The sequence below is a fragment of the Uranotaenia lowii genome, chromosome 3 (assembly GCF_029784155.1).
Source record: "Uranotaenia lowii strain MFRU-FL chromosome 3, ASM2978415v1, whole genome shotgun sequence".
Lineage (NCBI taxonomy): Eukaryota > Metazoa > Arthropoda > Insecta > Diptera > Culicidae > Uranotaenia > Uranotaenia lowii.
The window spans coordinates 65,865,112-65,877,974 of NC_073693.1; the positions used below are offsets into that span (position 1 = coordinate 65,865,112).

The following is a 12,863-nucleotide window of genomic DNA, read 5'->3' on the forward strand; positions in this document are numbered from 1 at the left end:
CGCAAAACCAATTGCATCAGGTAGGCTCTTGAATTTCTATTCCCACCACCCCACGAACATGAAATTAAACGTTGCCCATAACTTTATGAAAAGAGTAACCCAGATAACGACAAACCAAACGCAACAGCAATGCAAACAAACAATATTTCAACACCTGAGAGCTAACGATTATCCGGCGAAACTCATAAATAGAATGCTAAACCAACTAAATTCAATCAACTCAAACATGACCATATCCGACGACAACATAGCACATCATAACAGCCAACCTAGCGAACAACCTACCACATCACAACATCAGACCATATCAGCAAAAATCCAGCATCAACCACAACATCAAACATCACCAATCGCCCATCAGCAACAGCCAACATCACCCAACGAACAGCAGCAACCATCAACATCATCCATCCAACAGCAACCACGATCATCACCTATCGAACAGCAGCAACAATCATCACCTATCCAACAACAACAACCTTCGTCATCAAACATCCAACAGCCACAGCACCACGTAAACAACGAATCAGCATCCATGAACACATCAACCGACCAGTCACAATCCGGAACATCCACTAATCTCTGCTACCGCACTCTTACCTACATTCCATCACTATCCACCAGAATCATCAGGGACCTGAAAAAGGATTTCAAAAACATTAAAATTGCCCAGAAAACCGTCAACAACATCGGAAAATTATATCCGATTGTTAAAGACCCCATATTGCCAGCTCAACAGTCCAACATAGTCTACAGTATACCATGCCGTGATTGCGAGAAAGTTTACATCGGATTGAGCACGAATACACTCACAAAGAGAATGTATGGGCACAAATCCGATGTGAACAAATACGAAAAGATATTGGAGAGCGGAGTCACCAGCATCACCGACATCAAATCAAAACTGGGAGATACCACAGCTATGACGGATCATGTTATCAAAACAGAACATCGATTCGAACACGCGAGAGCCAAAATCATCGATAGAGCGCAATACACATCAACGCTCCGTATATTGGAGATGTGCCACATCACCAATACAGAAAACACCGTCAATTACAGGACAGACACAGCAAAATTAAATACAACATACGCAGGAATACTACACACAGTCAAAACCACATCCAAAATTAGCAGTAATATTCGTTCCAAAACACAAAACCCACACATTGTAAATAGTCCAACAGCACAACTTCCACCCATTACCTCAGATAGCCCGGCCTCCAACCTTATCCACACATTCCACACAATAGATTCCATAATTTGAAAAGTAGGTTTAAGTAGAAGTGCGACCATAGAATATCGGATGAAAAATTATCATTTTTCACCGATTAAATCCGTAAGAAATGTAGTAAAATAACAGTGAGAAGTTAATTAACGACAATATTCCCACAGAAGAGCAGCGAACACTGGACTCCTAAACGTTGGACAAAAACTAAATTGACAATAACAACGGACAGATAAGTGAGTCTACACACTACATATTATGCTAACAATGCTCATTCTAATGTTTAAAAATAATAATAAACTTCCAGTTCCCTTGAGAAAGACCACCAAAAATGGTCGAAACGTCGGGCATTTCAAAAACCATGTTGTTTGATTGAATCCCTAGACCGAAAAATAGCCAATATTACAGTAAAATTTTAATTGAACACTGCTGATGTGTCTAAATAATTTTTCATGTATTCAATTTTCTCTTTTTCTCTTAAATTTTTATAGAAAAAGCCTGGAGTTTTGTGTGATTTGCCCGGATATTGCCCGATTTCAATCACGGATATTCTAGACCCGAATAAGCTTAGAAAAACTTCCGGAAAGCTTCTTGAAACTCATAAAAAAAGAGTACATTTCATAAAATCTCACAAAAAGAAAAGTACATCCATTTATCGGTCGAAAAAGAGTACATGTACTCTTAAAAGAGTGCGTATGGTAACCCTAGTTTAAAACCCTAATACCCTTTCATGCCCAATTTGGTTCCTTAGCTCAAAAAGTTCTCGAAATTAGGCCTCCATCTCCACTCCCTATCTTCCCACTGAAAAGAAGGGAAGATATCAAACTATTTCAAAAACGATTCTTTTAACCAAATACACTCTCATGCTAAATTTCGATCAGTTTTCGAGTTATTCAAACATGTTCTGTTTGGAAAGACCTCTTCTCCCTTCCAGTGAGGGAGAGGGGTCTCAAACCATTATAGGAACCTTCCACCCCCTTCATGTTACACGAAAATCGGTTCAGCAGTTTCCGAGTCTATAGGAACAAATAGACAGATAGGCCGACAGATAGACAAACAGATAGACAGACAGACAGATAGACAGACAGATAGACAGACAGATAGACAGACAGATAGACAGACAGATAGACAGACAGATAGACAGACAGATAGACAGACAGATAGACAGACAGATAGACAGACAGATAGACAGACAGATAGACAGACAGATAGACAGACAGATAGACAGACAGATAGACAGACAGATAGACAGACAGATAGGCAGACAGATAGACAGACAGATAGACATTTTGATTTTAACTTTCTAACTTTTCATTCTTTTTACATATACTTAATTCTGATTGTTGAAAACAAATTCTGATTTGACATACAATTTTCTGACAAAATAAAAATATCAATCAGCTTATGTTTTGTTTTAACCTAGAAAAATTTGCCCTAAAACTCAAAGCAATCGGATGCTGTTTGAAACTTGAAAATCAGTTCCCAGCATATTCAACTAGTTCAGTGTGGAATCACGCAGTAAAACTGATCTGGTTTTTATTCAATTCTTGGGTTTTCCCTTTTTTGTTTGTTCGAAAATTATATACGGGTAGCTTTTACGGTTTTTATCGTATTTTATAACGAAAATTAATTTTTGAGGAAAAAACCCTTATTTCTCTGAAAAAGATTGATTTTTTTCTTCCTTCTGTTCAGCTTCAAAACAAATCCTTATACAGCTTCTTACAATTTTTTTGTAAAATGATTTTCATTATTTACACTTCAATCTCTTTTAGCTCTGGCATGGTTCAGTAGAACTAGTTGCACATCGCCAATATTTATTTTTATAATTGCCCAAGGCCATCAATTTTGTCCAGAGGTTGAAAGAATGATGTCTGGAACTGACAGTACATTGAACAAATCTGATGTGCTCTCTTTAAACATCAATATCGGCGACGGCCACGTCCTAGTAGTAAATAGATAGAAAGGAGAGAGAGAGAGAGAAGAGGATGAAAAAATAATTTTGTGCTTTAAGACCGAGGTTACCTCTGCATCCTAGCAAATAAATTGGTTGGTAGAATATGAGATACACTTTTGACTATTGAAATCATGTAAAAAAAACCAAGTTTATTATCAAACTCTCCTGTTTACTCATAAAACTCTAAAGTTTATTATTGATTCTTGGCAAGGCCCGTTGGATTAATTAACAATTTTCTTTTGCTAAAAAAATCACATTTTTCAACTAGCTGCGTTCATAACTATTTTTTTTAAATGATTCAAAGTATCTTTTTACGATAAGATGTTAGAATTTCGCTTAACAACAAGTATGTATGTACAATAGGGTGGCCCAAAATTGTACTATGTCTGGGATGTTGGGGGCTCAAGCTTCAAATGATAGCTTAGGGTGTTAGAAACAATATTTCATAAGGCGGCGACTCAGAAAAATGATGTTTAGAGGTCGCACTGGTTCGATTTTTGAAAAAAGGCCATTTTTTCGAAATTTTGTCCTAATAACATTTTCAGATCTTGAAAAAGTATCAAACATGTGTCTCTAATATTTTTTAATTTTTCTTTATAATGTAAGTTTTAAACTAAAAATTTATTGGGACTGTTTTGGACTCTCAATTTGTATGTATAATTTTTTTAATTACACAATACTGTGAATTTTTGTGAAAAAAATAATTAAAACTAACAAAAAAGTGTACTTTAGATTAAGATTTTTAATCAATATTGAATTCAAAAGATGCGCGACGTTAAAATGTGTAACTTTGCAGAAGAAAGTGTATAGCTATGACTTGTCGTTTCAAATTAATTCAAGTTTCACTGTGGAAAAAAGTCACAATTTTCAAATTTTTGCTAAGAATTGTTCTATATTATGATGTTGTTGAGTTTCGAGCAATCTAAGAACCAAATAAACTTCTGATATCAAACTTTTTCATCCTTTTATCGATCCTTCAATCAGCAGAAACAACCATGACTAGTTTCTAGATTTTTATTTTAAATTTTTTTTAAGTGGTTGTAGCCATAACACATTCACCAAACCGTCACCCAAGTATGGGTAACACGAACTTCAATCAATAAAAAATCTAGAAACTTGGAATGGTTCTTTCTGGTGATTTAAGGATCGATAAAAGGATGAAAAAAATTGATGTCAGGAGTTTATTTGGTTCTTAGATTGCTCAAAACTCAACAACATCATAATATAGAGCAATTCTTAGCAAAAATTTGAAAATTGTGACTTTTTTCCACAGTGAAACTTGAATTACTTTGAAACGACTAGTCATAGCTGTACACTTTCTTCTGCAAAGTTGCACATTTTAACGTCGTGCATCTTTTGAATTCAATATTGATTAAAAATCTTAATCCAAAGTACACTTTTTTTGTTAATTTTAAGTATTTTTTTTACAAAAGTTCACAGTATTGCGTAATTAAAAAAAATCATACATACAAATTGAGAGTCCAAAACAGTCCCAATAAATTTTTAGTTTAAAACTTACATTATAAAGAAAATTTAAAAAATATTAGAGACACATGTTTGATACTTTTTCAAGATCTGAAAATGTTATTAGGACAAAATTTCGAAAAAATGGCCTTTTTTCAAAAATCGAACCAGTGCGACCTCTAAACATCATTGTTTCTTACACCCTAAGCTATCATTTGAAGCTTGAGCCCCCAACATCCCAGACATAGTACAATTTTGGGCCACCCTAATGTACAAGTAAAACTTAAAATACAGGTTGACAAACCTATTACGCCAAAACCGGAAAATATTGAACTGGGTGACTTTCCCAGAAGCTGCTTTGGATTCTGCATTTGAACATTTGATCTTAAATCTGTTTTCCATGTTCATTTTTTATTATTTTTATTTTAATATTTTCACTGATCAAAAAGTATCGAAAACCACTGACCTCCATGTTGCGAAGACGAACTGTTAGCTGCATGCAATCGAACCTGAATGTGACGTGTGCCCTCGTATCGCTTATCTTAAAAGGCCATTCATCGAAACCAGTTGGGGATGCTTTCTTGATTTCAATTTTTTTCCTTCCCATTTCTCGAAACGCATCGTCCAGAGCAACAATAAAAAAATACATCCACAAGTCGCGACGAAAGCCATGTGTAGCTCCCAATGGAAGAAAATCGCACTTGAGCCGCTGCTGTCTCTAAAAAATCTCAATGAATGAAACAAGCTTCCAGTCAGTTGGTCGACCAGGCAGAGTGTCATGATTCAGGTTTCAGGTTGTTGAAACTGTTGTGGTTTTATTCTTTCTTTTTTTTCTTGAGGTCTTCAGCACTGAAAGCGCAATCTTGAATGGGATACCTATCTTCCTACTCTTATTTGGAAACTTGAATGCGTCCTCCAGGTTGCAATTGAATGAAAAATTCCTTACCGGTGGTTGCAGCGGTTGGAATTGTATGAATGATTTTACGAGAAAAAAAAAGTCTGGAGGAATAACGAGTTGTGAAAATTTCATAAAATCGAATACTTTTTTAAGATGAACCTCGCTACTTTTGCAAAGTTTTTGAAATGATTTCTAAATAAATTTTTATTCAAATCTATAAATACAGCATATTGTGAAAATTGGGTAGCAGCTCCAGAATGTCGAATGAAACAAATAGTTTCAATCCCTGACTTCATAAGCGGAGCTATTTCAACGGGAATACCTTAAAACCAATTCATACTGGGTGTCTGTCGTTTTGAAATTACATATTATTTCTAATAAATTTTAGATTTGAGCGAACAACTGCTTTCTCTGAAAAGCTTTCTTTTTAGATATTCATCATATTTGAGTAAAAATAATTTGGAACTTCAAAATTTGATAAATTTTAGATTTTTTATCATGACTCTGAAATACTCCAAAAATTGACAATGACTAAATAATCATTGAACATAAGCTCACGAGTGTTGTTGATAAAATAATGTGAAATTCTTAATTTGTATGAATTTGTAAGATTTGTGTTTCAAACAAATAAAAATATAAAAAGTCCCATCTAACAATTAAAATTATTAACAAAAAAAGAATTGTTATGATTCTTCTCCAAACTAACATGCCTTACATAAAAATACCATAAAAATGTTTTTAAAAATTTTAGTTTTGCAAAACTAATGGATTGAATAGAGAAGAGAATTGATTTAAGATTAAGTTTGCCAGATTTCCCGGTTTTATTCAGATTTGCTCGGATATTTAATATAAAAATCCGGATTTCCCAGCCAGCATTTTGCCCGGAATTATTCCCATCCTCATTTCTATTCTCAAATCAAACTTAAAAAACTAATTGTGATGTAATTTATTTTTTTTTGCTTGCAAAAAGAAATTGTTTGAGCAAGTTTTATAAAACAATCATGAAGGGTTTTTTGAAAGACTAAAATACGATTGACCTGGCTCGGATTTTGCCAGGTTTTGTAGATAAAATAGCCTGGATTCATCCGGTCCGGATACAGGCTGAAAAAATTCTGGCAACCTTATATAAGATTAAAAAAAAAACCGGATTACGGAAAAATGATAAATGTTTAAAAAGCCTTTTGTCAAAATTGCAAAATTCTTTAAAAAGTCACATTCATTCAACTTTAACTATGTATGTCAATAAAAATCAACTATCCCACAATAAACTGAGACGATTCAGGACTATTTTCTCATTTCTCATTTCCTGGAATTTTAAGTTGTTTAGTTTGGTTCAAAACTCATCCACAATTTTTTTGTTGAATTTTTAAATAACGTCTACATGAGTAAATTTGAACTTTTAGGTTTGTATGGAAAAATTGAATTGAACTGTTGTTTCTTATGTGAAATCGTGCCTTCTAATTTTTGCTTAAGAAACGAAAAATTTTGCTTAAAAAACTTATAAAATGGCACAAAAACCATTACCAGGCTCGCTTCTAAATAAGAAACAAAATTGATGTTGATTTTTTGGAACAAAATGTTCAATTTTCTCTTACAAACCTGATAGTTCAAATTTACTTATGTAACCGTTACTGAAAAAATCAATCAAAAATCATGGATATGATTTTAACCAAAACGAAGCTTTTAAGATCCCAGAGTTTGAGAAATTAAAAAATGACCTTCATCGACTCAATCTATTCCCCAATTCTTAAATTTAAAATAATCAGTTTCGTTTTTCAAATTAATATTAAAAATAATAAAATGACTTTTTTCGTTAGCCATAACCATTTTTTTTTCGAAGTAAAAATTCAAAAGTTTGAAATTTAAGCACTTTGAAAAAATTGAAACTCCAAAATAAAGCAGTCATCAAATGAAGAATCAAACTTATTATTAAAATCATAAAATATTGAAAAAAAAAACAAGATCTCTTCAAACGAAACATTTAATGGAAACTGAGACATTGTCATTAAAATGACGGGAAAGTTAAAAAACGAACTTTGAGCATTCGTCATAAAATGAAATTGTCAATTGAATAATTTTATAATTTATGAAACTTCAGAGGGAAATTTATAAAAACTGCAATGAAATTGATTATTGAAACGTAAACTTTAAAAATTGAAGAATAAAAAGGAACAATTTTTTTTTTCATAAGTCAATCAATGAACGAATTTAAACAACAGCAAAAATTATAATATTGAACAAAAAAAAAATGAATCTCAAAAAATATTTCAATATTTCTTAAGATATATTATCGTTTCTGAGAAATAAAAAAAATTATAAGTACAATTGATTTGATGATATAAACATATCTGAAATTTTACATATTATTACATGAAAATTCAGTAAATAAAAGACAGAAAATTGGAATGGATTAAAGTGAAAAATATTGAAATAAATAAATTGAAAACCGTTTTAAAATTGTCAATCTTAAACCGAAATACATAAAAAAAAATATTTTGGAAAATTTAAAAACAATAAAAATACATTAAATAAATGGAAGTCGGCAAAATAAAAGGATCTTAAAACGGGAAAAATCTACCCTTGAACACAAAAACTAAAAACTCAATCAGTCATAGAGCCGAATCATTGGAACCCGTGAATAGTCCATGAAAATAAGTTTGTAATAAAAAAAAATCAAAAGTTCCAAATCTGAAAATTGATGTGGTTTATAATTGGCAAAAAAATGGGAGAAAGTTATTCTTGAAGTATATACATCGAAAAGGAATATATTATCAATCCTTATACTTGACTAAACCAATTCGAGCATATAATACGGACCCCGTTCGATTTTGGCAACACGCCCGTACTTTTTGTGTTGCCAAAATCGAATGTTGCCAAAATCTATCGGTTTTTTTCTCAACTTTTTTTTCAGTTATTTTCACAAAATAACTATTATTATTATCAAAACCGTTATTTTTAGTCAATTTGTGATCATTTATAGTCATTTTTCAATTTTTTTTCATCATGTTTTTGATGCATTTTGCAATTTTTTTTTCAATGCTGTTTTTGTCATTCTTCATCATTTTTTAGTTGTTTTTTTTTGTCATTTTCAGTCTTTTTTTTTAATTTATTTTTTAACTTTTTTGAATTTTTCATCTTTTTGTCAGTTTGAGTACTTTATAAAATTTAAAAAAAAATTATTGTTATTGGTGGAATTTATGAGCATTTTAGAACATAAAAACGTATTCATGGTATTTGTCTAAATTAAATTCGTCCTGTTATAACGAAACTAAAAGGTAATGTTGTTTCTTAAAACCGTTCGATTTTCGTACAAATGTCAAAATCGAATGTTGCCAAAATCAAATATTGCCAAAATCGAATGTTGCTTAAAACGAACGTGGTCTGTAATGCAAAATTACGACTTAAAGACAAATGAAATCTCAAATTAAAAAAAAATCTGAATATTCAGAGAAACCAAAAAAAAATGAAATAAAGAATAATTGAATAATGGAAAAAAATCTGGCGCCGACTGGATGTATCCGATTGGAACGTCGAAAAACTCCGTCAATTTTCAGCCGATTTTGACAGATAAACACCGTTTCAGCTATTAGTCGATACAGAGCGAAAGAAAGAGCTGAAATTCTAGTGCTTAACATCGAAAACGATCGTTTAATTCTGAACACTGTGCATGCTTTTCTTAAATACTGTTGTATAAAATAAAATGGTGATTTGAACTGGCTTCCTGGTTCTCTTGATTTTACCCGATTTTAAAGTTGATCAAAGGTAAAGAGACTAATGTAAACATAAAGAGGCGCCATCTGATCTGTTAGAAAAAATAGATATACACCAAACCTTCGGTCAAATTGTCACTTTCGTTCCAAATCTCTAGCGTAACATTTCATAAGTGTGAAACTTCCATATGTAAACATATCGAGTTAACGGTTATTCTGGATGTACGTGGTTGCACTTTCCTAAATAAACGTGGTATTTTCTTTAAATCACTTTAAATTGTTACGTCAATTAAAACTGGGGTAAATTTTGCTACTCGTGTAGGGCTAAAAGGCGTAAATCAGAATTTTTTCAACCTTCTAGTGCCCAACTCTGCCTTTAGACAGGGTCAACCAAAATCGCCATAAAACTAATGCAAATCATAATTTTTACTTACTTTTTACGTAGAATGTTTCAAAATATGTTAATCTAACAAATCATACAAAGGAAAACTGTTTGACAAGCTGTGTCAAACTTAAAAACATGAAAAACTGGCTAGGTCCATTACCGGTTATTCATGTGAAAAACTAATTTGGTGGCATCAGAAATCCTTAATGCATTTATTTTTCGTTCTAAAAAATTTATTTGGAGTAAGGTTTAAGAGTCCTAGATAGGTAGGAGAGATGAAACATAAACCCCGTCTAAAGACCGGGTTGGGAAACACCGACAACAATCCGAAAAATTGTATACAAGTTGAATAATATCATTTATTTGAGGAAAAAATTCACAAAAATTATAACAAAAATATAGCTATGAGTTAGTCTGAATGTGTTTCAAAATTATGGAAAAAAAAAATGGTTGGAGGATGGAAAGTAAAGAAAGTTAAATTCCCAAGTCCTGTGCTTATGCAATTTTATTGTCATAATTTTTTCCTCATTTATAAAGTTAATCGTGGAGCAAAAGTTTTAGTTAAGCTCCTGTGAATGATTTAGTGAAATTAAAACTAGGATTCTAGAGGGTTAATAAATAAAAAAAACTCAAATTCCTCTTTAACATTTTAGATTTGGTGTCCAGAAGTGAATGAATTAAAGTTTACTTAAAAGTTACCATCAATTTTTTGTTAAACCCTTAGACAGGATTCAAACGCTGCTGGTGTGATTCGAGAAAAATTTAAATTTCTAGTAATTCTATTCTACTTCTTCCTTCTTGTATATTCATGAATAATGTCTAGATTTTGTTCAGATATTTCCTGTTTGTTTAAAATTTGTTAATAAAATCGGTCAAAGCTGTGTTAGAAGGTATGGTAAAGGGTGATACGGTCAAAATTTGGTCAATATCAACTTGACGTATTTCTTTCAATTTTGCATTTAAAAAACCTGAACACCCCTAATTTTGAAGGTGTGTGTGTGTGTAGAATGTTGCTCCTATTTTGATTTTGGAATTAACTCTTCAGTTGTCAAAATGCCGTCCAAGGAAGAAGAGCAGCGTATCAAAATTTTGCTCGCGCATCGCGAAAATCCGAGCTACTCGCACGCAAAGCTGGCAAAATCGCTAAAAGTTGCCAAATCACCCGTTACAAATGTAATTAAAGTGTTTGGGGAACGTTTGTCGACAGCCAGGGAGTCTGGATCGGGGGGAAATCGAAAACCGGAAGCCGCTGAGACGACAAAGAGAGTTGCTGGTAGTTTCAAGCGAAACCCTAACCTCTCTCTCCGAGATGCCGCAAATAAGCTGGGTGTATCGTCTACAACCGTGCATCGAGCCAAAAAACGAGCCGGATTATCGACTTACAAGAAGGTAGTGACTCCAAATCGCGATGATAAACAAAATACGACGGCCAAAGCGCGATCCCGGAGGCTGTATACGACGATGCTGACGAAGTTTGACTGCGTGGTAATGGACGACGAAACCTACGTCAAAGCCGACTACAAGCAGCTTCCGAGACAGGAGTTTTATACGGCAAAAGGAAGGCGAAAGGTAGCAGATATTTTCAAGCACATGAAACTGTCAAAATTCGCGAGGAAATGTCTGGTTTGGCAAGCCATCTGTACCTGTGGCTTGAAAAGCAGCATTTTCATAGCTTCCGACTGTCAACCAAAAAATTTACGCGAAAGAGTGTTTGAATAAACGTCTGCTGCCTTTCCTGAAGAAACACGGTTGTTCCGTACTGTTTTGGCCAGATTTGGCATCTTGCCATTACGGTAAAAAGGCCATGGAGTGGTACGCCGCCAACAACGTGCAGGTGGTTCTCAAGGACAAGAACCCTCCCATCACGCCAGAGCTCCGCTTAATTGAGAAATGCTGGGCTGTTGATCAAAGTAACCTCAGTTTACGGTATTAAACAATTCTGTAAAGATGTTGAAAGTTTATTTTTCTAATTATCTAGAATTTAATCGATCAACAACAAGATTTGTTCAAGAAACACTTAATAATGGCATATACGAAATTCTCGGAATAGGGAAACTAGTCGAAACAGCGAATCTTTTTATTTTTACTTTTTGTATGTTCTTTCAAAAAAAAATTGTGTTCTATCTAAATTTTCTGGCACCTTATCCCACTGTGCTCAGATATCCCAACTTAAAGCGGACATCTCGATTGAATTGCTTATTATTCTGACTGAATTTGCTCCTTAAGGTCCCGCAGAAGAAGTACCACTCGATGTGGTCACATTTTCCCGATCGGTTCCTCAGTCAGTACGACCAGCGCAAGACACATAAAGGGGCGTTCCAGTGAGGGCTGCATTGGCCAGCCCATTTGCCCATCAAGTCTGCTGGACTGAGCGATTCGTCATGAACTCGTGCTTGAACATCTGGTTTTGCCAGTTTGCTGCAGACTTAGTTTTAAAGTAAAAAAAACAAACGATGCTGATGATAACATTGAGGACGAACGATACACAAGTTGGTTGAAGAATTAAACTGGGGGGGAAAGCAATAAGGAAATTGGAAAGGATTTTGTTTCTTCTCTTCTTCCATTCAAGATAAAAACCTGGTGGTCTGGGTTGATTTCAAGTGGCTTCGAATGAGCTTTTCAATTGCACGACTGAGCTCATTGAGAATGTCAAAAGTGGTCTGGATCAACAATTCCCTAGATTTATGCCAAGTTCACATTAGTTCAATGATATCTCAGTGTTGTTACTTTGTAAACTTCCACTACTGGATTTGATGATGTGAATCATTTGAACCCGAACGCTAATTGAATTCCATCACGTAGCTAAGCAACATCAAGAAGAGAGCGCCCGAGGGAGGGCAATAAAACAGTTATGACTTTTAATTATCACACTCCAATTGGTGTTTGTTGTGCGTCAATCACTGCCCGGCAAAGAAAGCGAGGCAGAGTGATTAATTCGTTGGACCCAAAAAATCAACAGCACTGACCTAGAGCAAATTGAATCGTTAAACGGCAGCGGCGCGATCGCGTTTTTAATGGATGATCGAGATCTATTTCTGGGAGCGGAGGATGGAAACGATGAAAAACTCATGTTGGATTCCGGATCGTCAATCATGATCGGTTCAATTTTTATTTCCCTTTTTTCTGGGTTCAGGGCGCTCGGAAAACGTGAGAGAATTGTTTTTCTCTACAAATTGGGCAATAAAATGGTTAGTTGTTTAGTTAAGGTTTTTGGGCAATTTGAG

The 12,863-nt window shown here is 33.9% G+C and overlaps 2 protein-coding genes across 5 annotated transcripts in view; one reads left to right on the forward strand and one right to left on the reverse strand.

The window, feature by feature from the left end:
• LOC129755375 (uncharacterized) overlaps positions 1-12,863 on the reverse strand; it is a 197,005-nt gene that overhangs the window by 127,380 nt on the left and 56,762 nt on the right. The window lies entirely within an intron of this gene.
• On the forward strand, positions 227-1,267 carry LOC129752257 (probable serine/threonine-protein kinase mkcB). Its single transcript, XM_055748043.1, has one exon. It carries the CDS (start codon positions 227-229, stop codon positions 1,265-1,267), a length of 1,041 nt encoding a protein of 346 aa, XP_055604018.1.